Source organism: Podarcis melisellensis, assembly GCF_964234715.1.
Source record: "Podarcis melisellensis genome assembly, chromosome: 13".
NCBI lineage: Eukaryota > Metazoa > Chordata > Lepidosauria > Squamata > Lacertidae > Podarcis > Podarcis melisellensis.
In genome coordinates, this window is record NC_138545.1 from 27304390 (window position 1) to 27317042 (window position 12653).

General features: G+C 41.1%; 1 protein-coding gene across 1 annotated transcript; it reads right to left on the minus strand.

Annotated features, from left to right (window-relative positions):
- Positions 1 to 167: 167 nt before the first annotated feature.
- ELSPBP1 (epididymal sperm binding protein 1) lies at positions 168 to 7698 on the minus strand. Its single transcript, XM_081886522.1, has 7 exons — positions 7557 to 7698; positions 6345 to 6491; positions 5248 to 5412; positions 3976 to 4137; positions 3416 to 3562; positions 1279 to 1443; positions 168 to 284 (listed from the first exon to the last, which is right to left on the minus strand). The coding sequence occupies exons 1-7, from the start codon at positions 7621 to 7623 to the stop codon at positions 250 to 252; spliced, it is 888 nt and encodes a 295-aa protein (XP_081742648.1). The 5' UTR covers positions 7624 to 7698; the 3' UTR covers positions 168 to 249.
- Positions 7699 to 12653: the final 4955 nt, after the last annotated feature.

A 12653-nucleotide genomic window follows, 5' to 3' on the forward strand; every position in this document is an offset into this window, starting at 1 on the left:
CCCAGCAAACTAGAAGAAATGTTTTATTTTTGTAGCACAAAGATACAGTTTGACAAAGATTAATGATATCCCACTGCCACATCTTATTTATTTGTAGACCACCTCACAGGGTAAAGCCCCCCCCCAAAGCAGATATATATGTGACTTATATATATATATGTCACAGGATCATCAAGGCTTCTAGTCGGCACACCCAATGACCTTTCTTTTACCCATCCACCTGTTGTGATCCAAACTGGATAACTGGAATCACAGACATTCATCGCTGCTACCTGGTTGAACTCCTGGAAAATGAGAACAGAGTAGTCAAAATACCATTAATGTTGAACAGTTCCAATGAAACGTATAGCCCAAATGATTACAAAATGGAAAGGATACTTCCACCTATCAGGTCCTGGGAAGTACCACAGATTTACTTCATAACATATATCTAGAACAAACCTGTGGACTCAGGCACTGTGACCCAGAATTCTTTCCCTATGCTAAACATCAGTGGCTCATCATAGCATTGCCTTTTAGCACTTCCAAACCTTGCATTAGAGTCATATTGCAAGCACTGTACATCAAGTTTTCAGCACCCATGGAGACTGGGCTTTTTCCAGATCCATTCCCGTTTGATCAACTGACGTCCACTGAATGCTCAGTACGCACTGTAAAATGTCAACTCATTTCTGCAAATGTTAGTCATGCTCAGAGTAGAGCCACTGAAATTAATGGGCATGGCTAATTTCAGTGGGTATACTCAGAGTACATGTTAGTGGGATATGACCCACTGCACTTCTGGATGCATTTATACATAAAATCTTGAACAATGAAGAGAGTTTTGGCACTGTTAGCAAAAAGCCATAGCCCACAAACAATCATGTCACCACAAGAGCTAAACTGCATGCCATGATAACAAGTCCACAATAAAACAAAAGAATTGGGGTGCCATCTGAAGTATCAAATGGGCAGGCAGGCAGGGCTTGCTGAATTAAACTAAAATTTCAGTCAGCTAGCAGCATTTTCTGGTCTTGACTGTGTGCCAGAATGTGACAGGCAGTGAGCCACATATACCTGAACTGTGTGGAAGGCAACCTATTCTTTTCTTTGATTTGGAGTCTGGTTGGTGTGACTTAATGATGCATCACACCTCTTTCTTTGATTTAGCAACCAAAATATCTACCTCAACACCCTTTGAAACACAATACGACATCAAACATTAAAAACCTCCTTGAACAGGGCTGCCTTCAGGTGTTTTCTAAACTTAGTAGCACACTACCATTAGCATCATCTTACTTGTGTCAGCGCAGTAGCTCCACTTCTTGTCCTTATCATAGTTGCCTGTTGTTGCACACCAGAATCTGCCATGATCAGAATCCTCATTGGTGCAGGTAAAGAATTTGCGGCCCTTGTAGGTGAAGGAGAAGACACAGGCCTGGCCATTGGAATTCCCTTCATATTCTACAGATGCAGGGAATACAAAAATAAGAAGGATCAAAAAGGGGGAAGTGTTTAAAAATTATGTATGGAAGAAGTGGACAAAGGCCAATCATGCAGGGACTGAGCAACCTTTCTATGGTTGCCATATGTCCTCTTTTTCTAGGATATGTCCTCTTTTTCAAGATTAAAATTTCTGTCCTGGCAGATTTTTAAAATTTAGCAAAACGTCCAGGTTTTTTTGGTTTGGTTTTTTTGTTTGCAATAACCCAGGAAAATTTTTCTAGTGAATTAGACTCAGATTTAAGGCACCCAGCTAAGCTAGGCTGCAGCAGAGAGTCACAACAGAGCAGAATTTTAAACTAGCTACATACTGTATAAATCCCTTCTCTTGTGGCTAAACTAAAAGGACGCTGGCTCTGCTACAAGATCTTGGAGAAGGAGTCTGGGAGAGCAACAGTTAACATCCCCCTGCCCTTAAGGAGAGTACGTATGTACACGTCAAATAGTTCAATAAATTGTTCTGTGCACGTTTATGTTCACAAAGATGTGGACGTGAGCTGAAATACTTTCATGTGCCAAGTGAGGTAGCAATATGTATTATTATTATTTTGTTGTTGAAAATTAAGAACATTGCTACTAGCAATATATCACAGCTTCTATAGCCTATATATAGTAAAAAGGTAAAGGGACCCCTGACCATTAGGTCCAGTCGTGACCGACTCTGGGGTTGCGGTGCTCATCTCGCTTTATTGGTCAAGGGAGCTGGTCATGTGGCCAGCATGACTAAGCCGCTTCTGGCAAACCAGAGCAGCGCACGGAAACGCCGTTTACCTTCCTGCTGGAGTGGTACCTATTTATCTACTTGCACTTTGACGTGCTTTCAAACTGCTAGGTTGGCAGGAGGTTGGCCCTACTATATATAGTAGGGGTATTTAAAATGAGAGTTGTCATAGCAATCTGTAGCTAAAAGTAGAAGTTGGCAAATGTGTCCTCTTTTTTGCTCTTCAAAATATGGCAACCCTAAAAGCTCAGACTATACTTTTGATTTCCATAATCGACTTCAAATGGTGGATAGTGTTTTCGTTTAAACTATATGTAAATTCTCAGGTGGCGTGTCCATATTTGGTTCCAAGCCAACATTTCCCCAAGCTTTCCTATCCCCTGTTCTGTTTTCAGTCCTTTTTGTTCAGATGTTGCATGAGTCTACAAAACAATCAGATTGCAGCCCCCATTATTTCCTCCTTAGGGGTAGGAGGAAACCACCAGTGCCCCCTATTCACTGAGAAGCCACTATAGAGGCAGCCTTGAGGAGGCTGCCGAAAAGACAGCAGATCTAGCCTCCAAGGAGCGCACTGCAGACATTGCTGCCCCTGGGGTGGCAGCAATGGGCAGCGTATTCTTTGGAGGCTAGATTTCCTGCCCCTCTGGATCCTGCCACCTGAGGCAGTCACTTCAGCTTGCTTCATGGGTGGGCTAGTCCTGGCCTGGGTACAAGCGCAGCACAAGCAATGGGGCTTCTGTAAATTGAAAATAAGGCCTAGTGATGGTTGAAAATCAATGGTGAACTTAAAGATACTTCATATGCAGATATAATATTATTATTATCCTTATTAGTCTTTTTTTGTCCCAATCAATCCCATATAGCAATCCCTAGTACAGTGGTACCTCGGGTTACATACGCTTCAGGTTACATAAGCTTCAGGTTACACACTCCGCTAACCCAGAAATAGTGCTTCAGGATAAGAACTTTGCTTCAGGATAAGAACAGAAATCGGGTTCTGGCGGTGTGGCAGCAGCAGGAGGCCCCATTAGCTAAAGTGGTGCTTCAGGTTAAGAACAGTTTCAGGTTAAGAACAGACCTCTGGAACGAATTAAGTACTTAACCTGAGGTACCACTGTAAACCACTGTTTTACATCTCTACCAAACTTCAATGGAATAAGTTCCCTTTTTCCTGAAAATAGTTGACACGTTTCCTGCCACAACATAGCCTACCTTGAAGGGCACATGCCTTCCATTTACTGTCCTTGTCATAGTTCGCAGTCGTGGCACACCACAGCGTGTTATCACCAGATCCATCCATGGTGCAGGTAGAGTAGGATTTCCCTTTGAAAATGAAAGGGAAGGTGCAAGGGCGTGGTTCTGAGAAAGAAATAAAAGGTTTGGGAATTGAAAAACTACATTAAGAGGGATTAATGGGAAATGCATGGTAAGATGAAAGCTGACTCAAGGTCCATATGCAATAGTTTTGCTATTTCCATACTCATGGGCACATGAGCCAGTTTTGAAGGCAGAAGACCAAACTCTAGATGCATCCGAAAGTATTACCAAAATCATATCTTGAATGTACATCCTACACACCCCTGATTTTTCTCCATAAATGTACACCAATGTGAATATTTAATTCTGAATAAAATTGCCAAAGAGGAGAAGATGTTTCCAGTCCATCACACAAAACAACCTTGTCTCTCTTCTGACCCACCCACCTCCTCTTATATGTTCCCCAATGGTAAAACAAGGGTATCTGACTTTTCCCTCTGGATTTCATCCCCTACCTGAAGGATCGCAGTAAGTCCATTTGGGGTTTGTATCGTAATTGCTGGTGAGGGAGCACCAGAGCTTTCCAGTAGATGCCCCACTTGTTGTGCAAAATGAGTAGGATTTGCCTTTGTAGATGAAAGGAAAGACGCATGGCCCATGAGAATTGGCAGAAAGTCCTGCAGAAAGGCGGAGACAGAGGGATGGTCATCTCATACAACAGGGGTTCCCTAATCCTGTCATTAATGTCCTATTTCCTATCCATTTTCTCTGTCCTACAACACATTCAAAAGTACCAAACTAGAGACTAGATATTGAAAGCAGACTTGTAAATCAGCACTAATTCCCCTTTTTGTGGTCACAGTGAATTTGCTACATTTCTCGAGTTATTTTGCTCTACTCCCACGATTCTCTGGTATTCATTGTGATCAAGAATATTTGCTTTAAAATATGAAACAGTGTAAAAAGGGCTCTGATGACTAATACATATTGATTGGTGGTAGAATTTTATTTTTATTTTATTTTCTGGTGTTGGTTTGAACCATGTTCACCTATTTTGAAAGATTGTATTTGTTTTGAACATTTTGTAATGCCAATCCACCTTCTCAACTTTTATTTTAAAAATCAATAAATATTAATTTTTAAGAATAATATTTGGGTTGATCTATGGGAGAGAGGGAGGATTATGTCTTTGTGACACGAGTCACAAGACGTAGGGTGGATCTACGCACAGGGAAAAAACACTATAAATAAGTAATAAATCAAATCATTATAACAAAAGAAAAAAACATTATTTAAAATCAGATAGAAAAGTTTTGTGCTCTACAGTGCCATCTGGTGTTGCATGTTTTTACACATTTAAAACGTGGGGTTTTGGCTAATGTAGCTGAGTACTATAATATTCCTTTTTCCATAACTTCTATTGTACCACTGTACAACGCTATAACTGAGTCAGACACTAGATCCATCTAGCTTGGTGTTGTCTACTCTGACTGGCAAGAACTTTCTTCCAGCCCTACCTGGAGATTCTGGTGAATGAAATTTTGATGTTTTGCATGCAAAGCAAGTGCTCCCAACGTGGGGCCTTCCAGGTGTTTCACCTCAGTCTGTCCCCAACAAATATGGCTACTGGTCAGTGGTGATGGGAACTGCAGTTTAAAATGTCTGGAGGGCACCAGATTGGAGAATACTGAACTTCCCGCTCACTCTCCTTGGCCTACAAAGTGCCTTGACTAATTATTCATCCAGCCAACCACTCCTGTTATTCCAGGCCCCTGCAGTATGCTCACTGGTATCAGCACAGTAGCTCCATTTCTTGTCCTTGTCATAGCTCCCTGTTGTCGCACACCAGAAGTTCCCTTTCTGCGAATCTAGATTGGTGCAGGTATAGAAGGTTTGGTTCTTGTACGCAAAGGGGAAGACACAGGATCGTCCACCATCATTACCTCCATACTCTAGACCCAAACAGAGTGAGATTATATGCATTGAAACATACTAGTGATGATTACAAAATACAAAAAACAAAACAAAATGGTGAACAAGTCACATGTATTCAGGTAGGTAGCCGTGTTGGTTTGACGCAGTCGAAATATATTAAAAAATTAAAAAATTGTCCAGTGGCACCTTATGAGATCAACTAAGTTTGTTCTTGGTATAAGCTTTCATGTGCATGCACACTTCTTCAGATACCATATAGATACCATAAGTCACATATATGTAAACCTTGCCAGGGATCTCCTTTGCAAAAACTTAGAAAGATAGCTACAAACCAAGGACAAAAGAATTGGTCAGGAGCCCGTGAGAGCAGGTGGCAATTACTCAACTGAAAATAATGTTAAAGAAACAAGAAAGTATAAAGAAAGATTAAGTGCATGAATTCAGTTATACTAGATATAAAACAAGACATGAAGATAGCTGGCATTTATGCCAATGTAATATCAGTAATGTTAGAAAGGTGACATGTGACTTTTATGGTCTATGCAATCTTTATCAATTATTAGTAGGAAATATTTGTACAAAAGTGCCTCTTAGGTACATAGTTTGAACCATATTTTCAACTTAACATACTGGTGATGTGTTTCATTTCTTCAGAGATCTTGTTGCTTGAAGCAACTTTTCACTGATCCTTGGAAGGAAATTTGTAATCGTTTGGGTTTAAGGAAGATCTATAAAAGCTACTGATGGGAGTCCCAAACCTGTTTAAGAGCAAAGAAAGAGTTCAGCTGCATCAGACCAAAGGCCCATCTAATCCAACATTTTGTTTCCACGATGTCCAATCAGATGCCTATGGAAAGTTCATGAGGAGGATCTGTTTACTTTATTTCAGTAAAATGGCTATGCATATGTGTGACATAGGAAACCAGAAATAGAAGAAAATACAGGTCACCTTTAGGGGAACATGCTTTCCATTGTAACATGTTTTTTGTGCCATGGTCAGTCGATGTGGCACACCACAGCTCATGGTGGTCATCCTTTGTGCAAGAGGAATAGGGTTTATTCTTGTAAATAAATGGGAAGACACAAGGATGATCACCTAAAATGGAAACAGGGGACAAAGGTGTAAGAATAAGAACTACAATTCATTAACTGGAAACAGTGTAGTTTTCATCCATGCATGTGCAACAGCTGTTTCGATTTCCACTTACTCAGCATTCAGTTTTCTAGTAATAGTTGAAGCTGGTTTAAGAAAATCACACACCAAACAGCAGTATTTGTCAAGAAACTACAGCATCAATATGGATAGTGGCTAATATCATGTGAATGTGGCTTCAAAAACTAGCAGCGAGCAAGCAGTGGATGCAGAGCAAGCCACTGCTTCTCATGCTGTCTCCTGTGGTGGGCTGGCATTCCCCCCTCCCCAGTGTGCCACAGACTGGTACCATATGTAGCCGCTGGAGCATCCCACCCAACCTGGGCTGTGGAAGAGGCACTGGGGACCAGCAGCCATGCTTTCTTAGTCTATGTCTGAGGGCTTATTTATTTGTTTGTTTATTTTGCCCAGCAGTTTCCCAGGAAAACCCAATCTTTACCACTGAATCGGATCATATGGCAATTTGGGTTTTCCATGGATTGCCATTTGCTCCAATTCAGAGGTAAAGAGTGGGTTTTCAGGGGTGCCAAGTCCAAAAATAAGCAGTCAGATGTGTACCTGAAAATCCCAGACCTGTGCCTAGAAATGTGGAGCAAAGGTAAGTATGGGTGAGCCTATTATTATTATTATTAATAATAATAATAATAATAATAATACCTCACCCATCTTGCTGGGTGACTTCCCCAGCAACTCTGGGTGGCTAACATCACATACTAAAAAATCAAACATTAAAAACTTCCCTAAAGAGGAAAACTTCCCTTCAAGGGAGCTGTTCATGTTGAATTCCAGCACCTCTTCTTCTAGAAAAAAATAGCACTAGTAAGCCCATTAACTCAGTGGGGCTTACTGATGGGTGGACAGACTGTAAGTCATCTTAGGGCAGGACCATAGCTAAACAGAAGTTGATGCAAGTGATAGCTAGCTGTAATAGATCCTTTGAAAGCAGAGATCAGTGATCCACTAGCCTCATTAAGATGAATCAGAAACAATTCATGGAATATTTCTTACCTGTAGCTTCAGTCAACAATGGTAAGAGACCACAAGTGAACAAGAGGAATGCCATGACAGAGCCCATCTCTTCTCTAAGGGACTCTGACAGGCATGAGGCGGGTATTCTTTTTATAAGCCCGACTTAGACCTTCCTTCCTTCAGCTACAGTTGTCTGATGTTTGCACAATCACAAGAAATGGCAGGTGTTTGTATTTCCCAACAGCAGCTCAGTGTGCCTGATCATTTTTTGTTTCCTCTTTGTACACAGTGATAAGAACAAAGGGAAGTGGGTCTTATCTTGCAATGAGTAAATAAGGAGGCTTCCTTAGAAAAGGATGGCCTTTTCGCTGACAAGTATGGTGAGGAAATAATTACACTGTTAATTATGTAAAATTAATAATATTTGTAAATTACATAAATTATATAGCAGACAAATAAGACAAATATTTTCATATTTGGCAAAAACTAAACTACAACAGATGGAAACAAGATGACCTTGTCAGGTCAGAATAGAAATTGCTTGTTCTTACATCCCTAAGCAGGGGTAGGGAAGCTCAGGCCTGGCCTCCAGGGACTCAGCTATACAGCTGCAAATAAAATGTTTTAAGTGTGTTTTAAGTGTAATATACAATGTGACACTAGAGGGCAATGATGAGCCTTATGAAAAATTCAATGTATTTTTTTAAAAAAATACTTTAAAAAAAGCATTTTCAGAACGGTTTTTATATGTGTCTAGATTCCAACCAGGTCTCTCTATCTGGCCCTCAAGATGTTCCTTACGTCATACACCTTGAACGCTCCTTGAGTGTTTTGGCCTGGGCTGGATCTACATTGATCTGTAAAAATGTTATTAAATATGACGTTATATCATTCTCAATGCAATTTTCTATTGTTGAAGGCTCACTGCTCTTCAGTGCCTTCTGGTGTCACATTTTATTAACACATTTTTAACATTATAAACAACCAGTGTAGATGTGTCACTGGCTGGAATGTGTCATTGAACTCTGATAATACCTCTTGCTTGCCAGAGTGGAGGAAAGAAAGGGGTGCTTGAATATTTGTAGAACCTAGTCTACTCTATAAAAGTAAAAATTACAATGATTGCTGCTTGTACTTTTGCCTCTGGCCCTGCCCACCAAGGGCATGTGGCCCCCAAAGTTTGCCCAGAAGGGAATGTGGCCCTTGCATTACAAACTGTTCCTCATCTCTGTGATACGGAGCTGATTTAGTGAAGACTGGGAGAAGATTCTGATGATAAGAGATGGTGAAGCTAGCTTATCATACTGAGTTTGCACAACCTCTAACTTCTTCTTTCAAGCAATCAACACATGTTCTGCCATGTAAGGCTCATAGCTTGGCCTGGTGCAATGATGTTCTGTATCTGCCGAAGCATGAGTCATTTCTCTTGATAATTTTACAGCAACAGAGCAGTCTCTAAGTTGTTCTATGTTTCTATTGTGTAAAATTGGTTATCCAAATTTTACAGCACTCACATAATATACAGCCTCTCCAAGTTTCCCTATTTTCCAGAGACAGTCCCAAATTTACAGACACAGTCCTGATTTCTGGTTTGATCCCAGAATGTCCCTATTTTCCTTAGGACACCCCTATTTTCATCAAAAAAATGTTGAAGGGTATGGTAGGACATCCCAATTTTCATTGGAGAATGAAATGTGTATTTCACTCAATCCAAATCTGTATTTTTCCACCAGCGTTCTGCCATACAGTATCAGGAAACAACCACCTCCTTTTGTTGTACGTGTTTCCTTTGTAGACTTCTAAGGAGAGATAAGGTTCTGTGTAAATAATGTCATAAAAATGTATAATTTGCATATTACAGGCTTTTAATGCCCCCCCTCCCCAGATCATGATGGTAGTAAAGGTATAGTAGGAATCTGTATGTTGATACAGTGGTACCTCGGGTTACAGATGCTTCAGGTTACACACTCCGCTAACCCAGAAATAGCGCTTCAGGTTAAGAACTTTGCTTCAGGATAAGAACAGAAATTGGGCTCCAGCGGCATGGCAGCAGCGGGAGGCCCCATTAGCTAAAGTGGTGCTTCAGGCTATGAACAGTTTCAGGTTAAGAATGGACCTCCAGAACGAATTAAGTACTTAACCTGAGGTACCACTGTACATAGAGGGAATAATTCTCGATTTAAGGTCAAATGTAATCCTTTTCTAAGGAAGCCTCCTTATTTACTCATTGCAAGATAAGACCCATTTCCCTTTTTCTTAGCATTGTGTACAAAGAGGAAACAAAAAATGATGAGGCACCCTGAGCTGCTGTTGGGAAATACAAACATCTGCCATTTCTTGTGATTGTGCAAACATCAGACAACTGTAGTTGAAGGAAGGAAAGGTCTAAGGGGGGCTTATAAAAAGAATACCCGCCTCATGCCTGTCAGAGTCCCTTAGTGAAAAGATGGGCTCCGTCATGGCATTCCTCTTGTTCACCTGTGGTCTCTTACCATTGTTGACTGAAGCTACGGATAAGAACTCAACACGAACAGTTCCCTTGTTCTGTTATAATAGCAATGGCATCTACCTGAGAGGTGCTGGAACTGAGTTCTGGAGAGTTCCGGCTGAAAAAACAACCCTGGGCCTTACTCCCAGGTAAGTGTGCACAGGATCGCAGCCTTCATAGAGGTTCCATAGCCCTTAAACTAAACCTCAGGCATGTATAACTAAGGGCAGACTGAAATTCCTTCCACTTAAAAACCGCCACATCCTTCCCTTGCCATCCTGTTGGGTAGCAGAGATGTCTGAAGTTGGTAGCAGCCTACTTTAAAGTGAAACTAATGTGAGATTCAGGGGTATGATCGTCATTACAGAGTTTTAAGTTCTCCACAGCAATTCACTAGAGTTTCCAGGAGGGAGTTTTTTAATTTTAATTTTTTTTAAAGGATTTCAAAACCTCAGCATTCTTTTTTTTATTTACCAATGCAAATAACTTACAAGAAATGAGAGCAGACAAACAGAGCATCTGTCCCACTGTTGGTTTAAGGAGAAGTTGCACTCATGGTCTCATTTTGACCACTTGATCAGGTCAATGCCATGGCCAAAGGTTAGGAAGCAGAATGCTTGGCAAGGGGGTAGTGAGCAAGAGAAATCCAATCAGATCTAACAGATCTGCCTGCCCAGAGCATCTGTTTGCTGCATTTGGGGGATATTTGGAAATAATGTTCGCTATTCTCACGCGGGTGTTCATCACCTTAATAACTCCAGGATCATGACAGATGAATCCTACTAGCACACTCAGTTAGGACCTAATCAGGACTCAGTCACAGGACTTGTCTATGGTGCCAGGAATCTACCCTGGAATGTGCAAAGAAATGGCACAGATGTCCTTGAGCATGAAAAGGGATGTGAACAGCCATGCATATCCACACATATGGGCCTGAGATAAGTCTTTGAGAACAGAAAGGGGTAGTTTTTAAACAGCTTTAGAATCAGCACTTTATTTTATTTTCTCCCAAATTAATCACCAAGGCTACAAGGGGATACACAGATTCCATGTTTGCTGTTTCTGCATATCAGTCAGTTATTTATTTATTCATTCATTCATTCATTCATTAATGCAAACTTCGCTCATTTCCCATGCAAGCTGTACAGTGCATGGAATCATTAGAACCAAGGTTATGCTGTGGAAGTATGAGAGCAGTGTAGCAAACCTGATGTAGCTAAACCCGCTCAGTACTTGATAGATTACCTGAAAAAAATGAGAGGCACAAATACAAGATGGGTGACACCTGGCTTGAAAGCGGTACATGTGAAAGGGATCTAGGAGTCTTGGTTGACCACAAACTTGACAGGAGCCAACAGTGTGACGCGGCAGCTAAAAAAGCCAATGCAATTCTGGGCTGCATCAATAGGAGTATAGCATCTAGATCAAGGGAAGTAATAGTGCCACTGTATTCTGCTCTGGTCAGACCTCACCTGGAGTACTGTGTCCAGTTCTGGGCACCACAATTCAAGAAGGACACTGACAAACTGGAACGTGTCCAGAGGAGGGCAACCAAAATGGTCAAAGGCCTGGAAGCGATGCCTTATGAGGAACGGCTAAGGGAGCTGGGCATGTTTAGCCTGGAGAAGAGGAGGTTAAGGGGTGATATGATAGCCATGTTCAAATATATAAAAGGATGTCACATAGAGGAGGGAGAAAGGTTGTTTTCTGCTGCTCCAGAGAAGCGGACACGGAGCAATGGATCCAAACTACAAGAAAGAAGATTCCACCTAAACATTAGGAAGAACTTCCTGACAGTAAGAGCTGTTTGACAGTGGAATTTGCTTCCAAAGAGTGTGGTGGAGTCTCTTTCTTTGGAGGTCTTTAAGCAGAGGCTTGACAACCATATGTCAGGAGTGCTCTGATGGTGTTTCCTGCTTGTCAGGGGGTTGGACTCGATGGCCCTTGTGGTCTCTTCCAACTCTATGATTCTATGATTCTATGAAAATCATGACTGCCTTGAGTTCTGTGGAAGGAAGTTAGAATTAGGGATTGGGGTGGTGGGGTCAATTCTCTTTGTTTTTAAAAGTGATTCTACCTAGTTCACATATTCTGAAATAACGCATCGACTGAAACACAACTATTCTTAAAAATGGGCACTTCTCTGAATTCTGCAAAAGCAGTTCTTCAGCAAAGTAATTTTTCCAAAAACGCATCTACTAAGTTAAATGTGCATAAGCATGCATATATTAGTGAAAATAGCACAAACAAATGCATTTTATTAAGGAGAATATCAAAACTAGGGGGGGAAGCTTTGTGAAAAATGTGTATGTTATGCAAAACTGCAGACAAAAATGTGCATTAGGAGAAATTTGCACAAAAATGCTGGTTTTCCCCCCCCCCCTTACTGCAAACTGCTGTGGATATGTAGAGAACTGACCTTAAGACTGGAAAAGGGAGAAATTGAAATTGATGTTTTCACCAACCATTAGGTGGGAGGTAGATAAATGGACATTTTTTATTTTTAAAAAGAATTGTTCATCTATACACACCGCAAAAAGGCGTACAAGTCAGACACTAAGAAATAAGAGTTTGATCTTTGCATGAGCTTGGGTACCGGGCTCAGTGTTCAGGTGCTTGTAGCCACTTTGTGCTGTCCCCCCCCCCCT

Coding starts and splice junctions, on each gene's coding strand:
- ELSPBP1 (XM_081886522.1), bottom strand. CDS start 7,623: ATGGGCTCTGTCATGGCATTCCTCTTGTTCACTTGTGGTCTCTTACCA. Junction 4,138..5,247: donor GAGCTACTGTGCTGATACCA/GTGAGCATACTG, acceptor GCCTTTCTGCAG/GACTTTCTGCCAATTCTCAT. Junction 285..1,278: donor GAGCTACTGCGCTGACACAA/GTAAGATGATGC, acceptor CTCATTTTCCAG/GAGTTCAACCAGGTAGCAGC.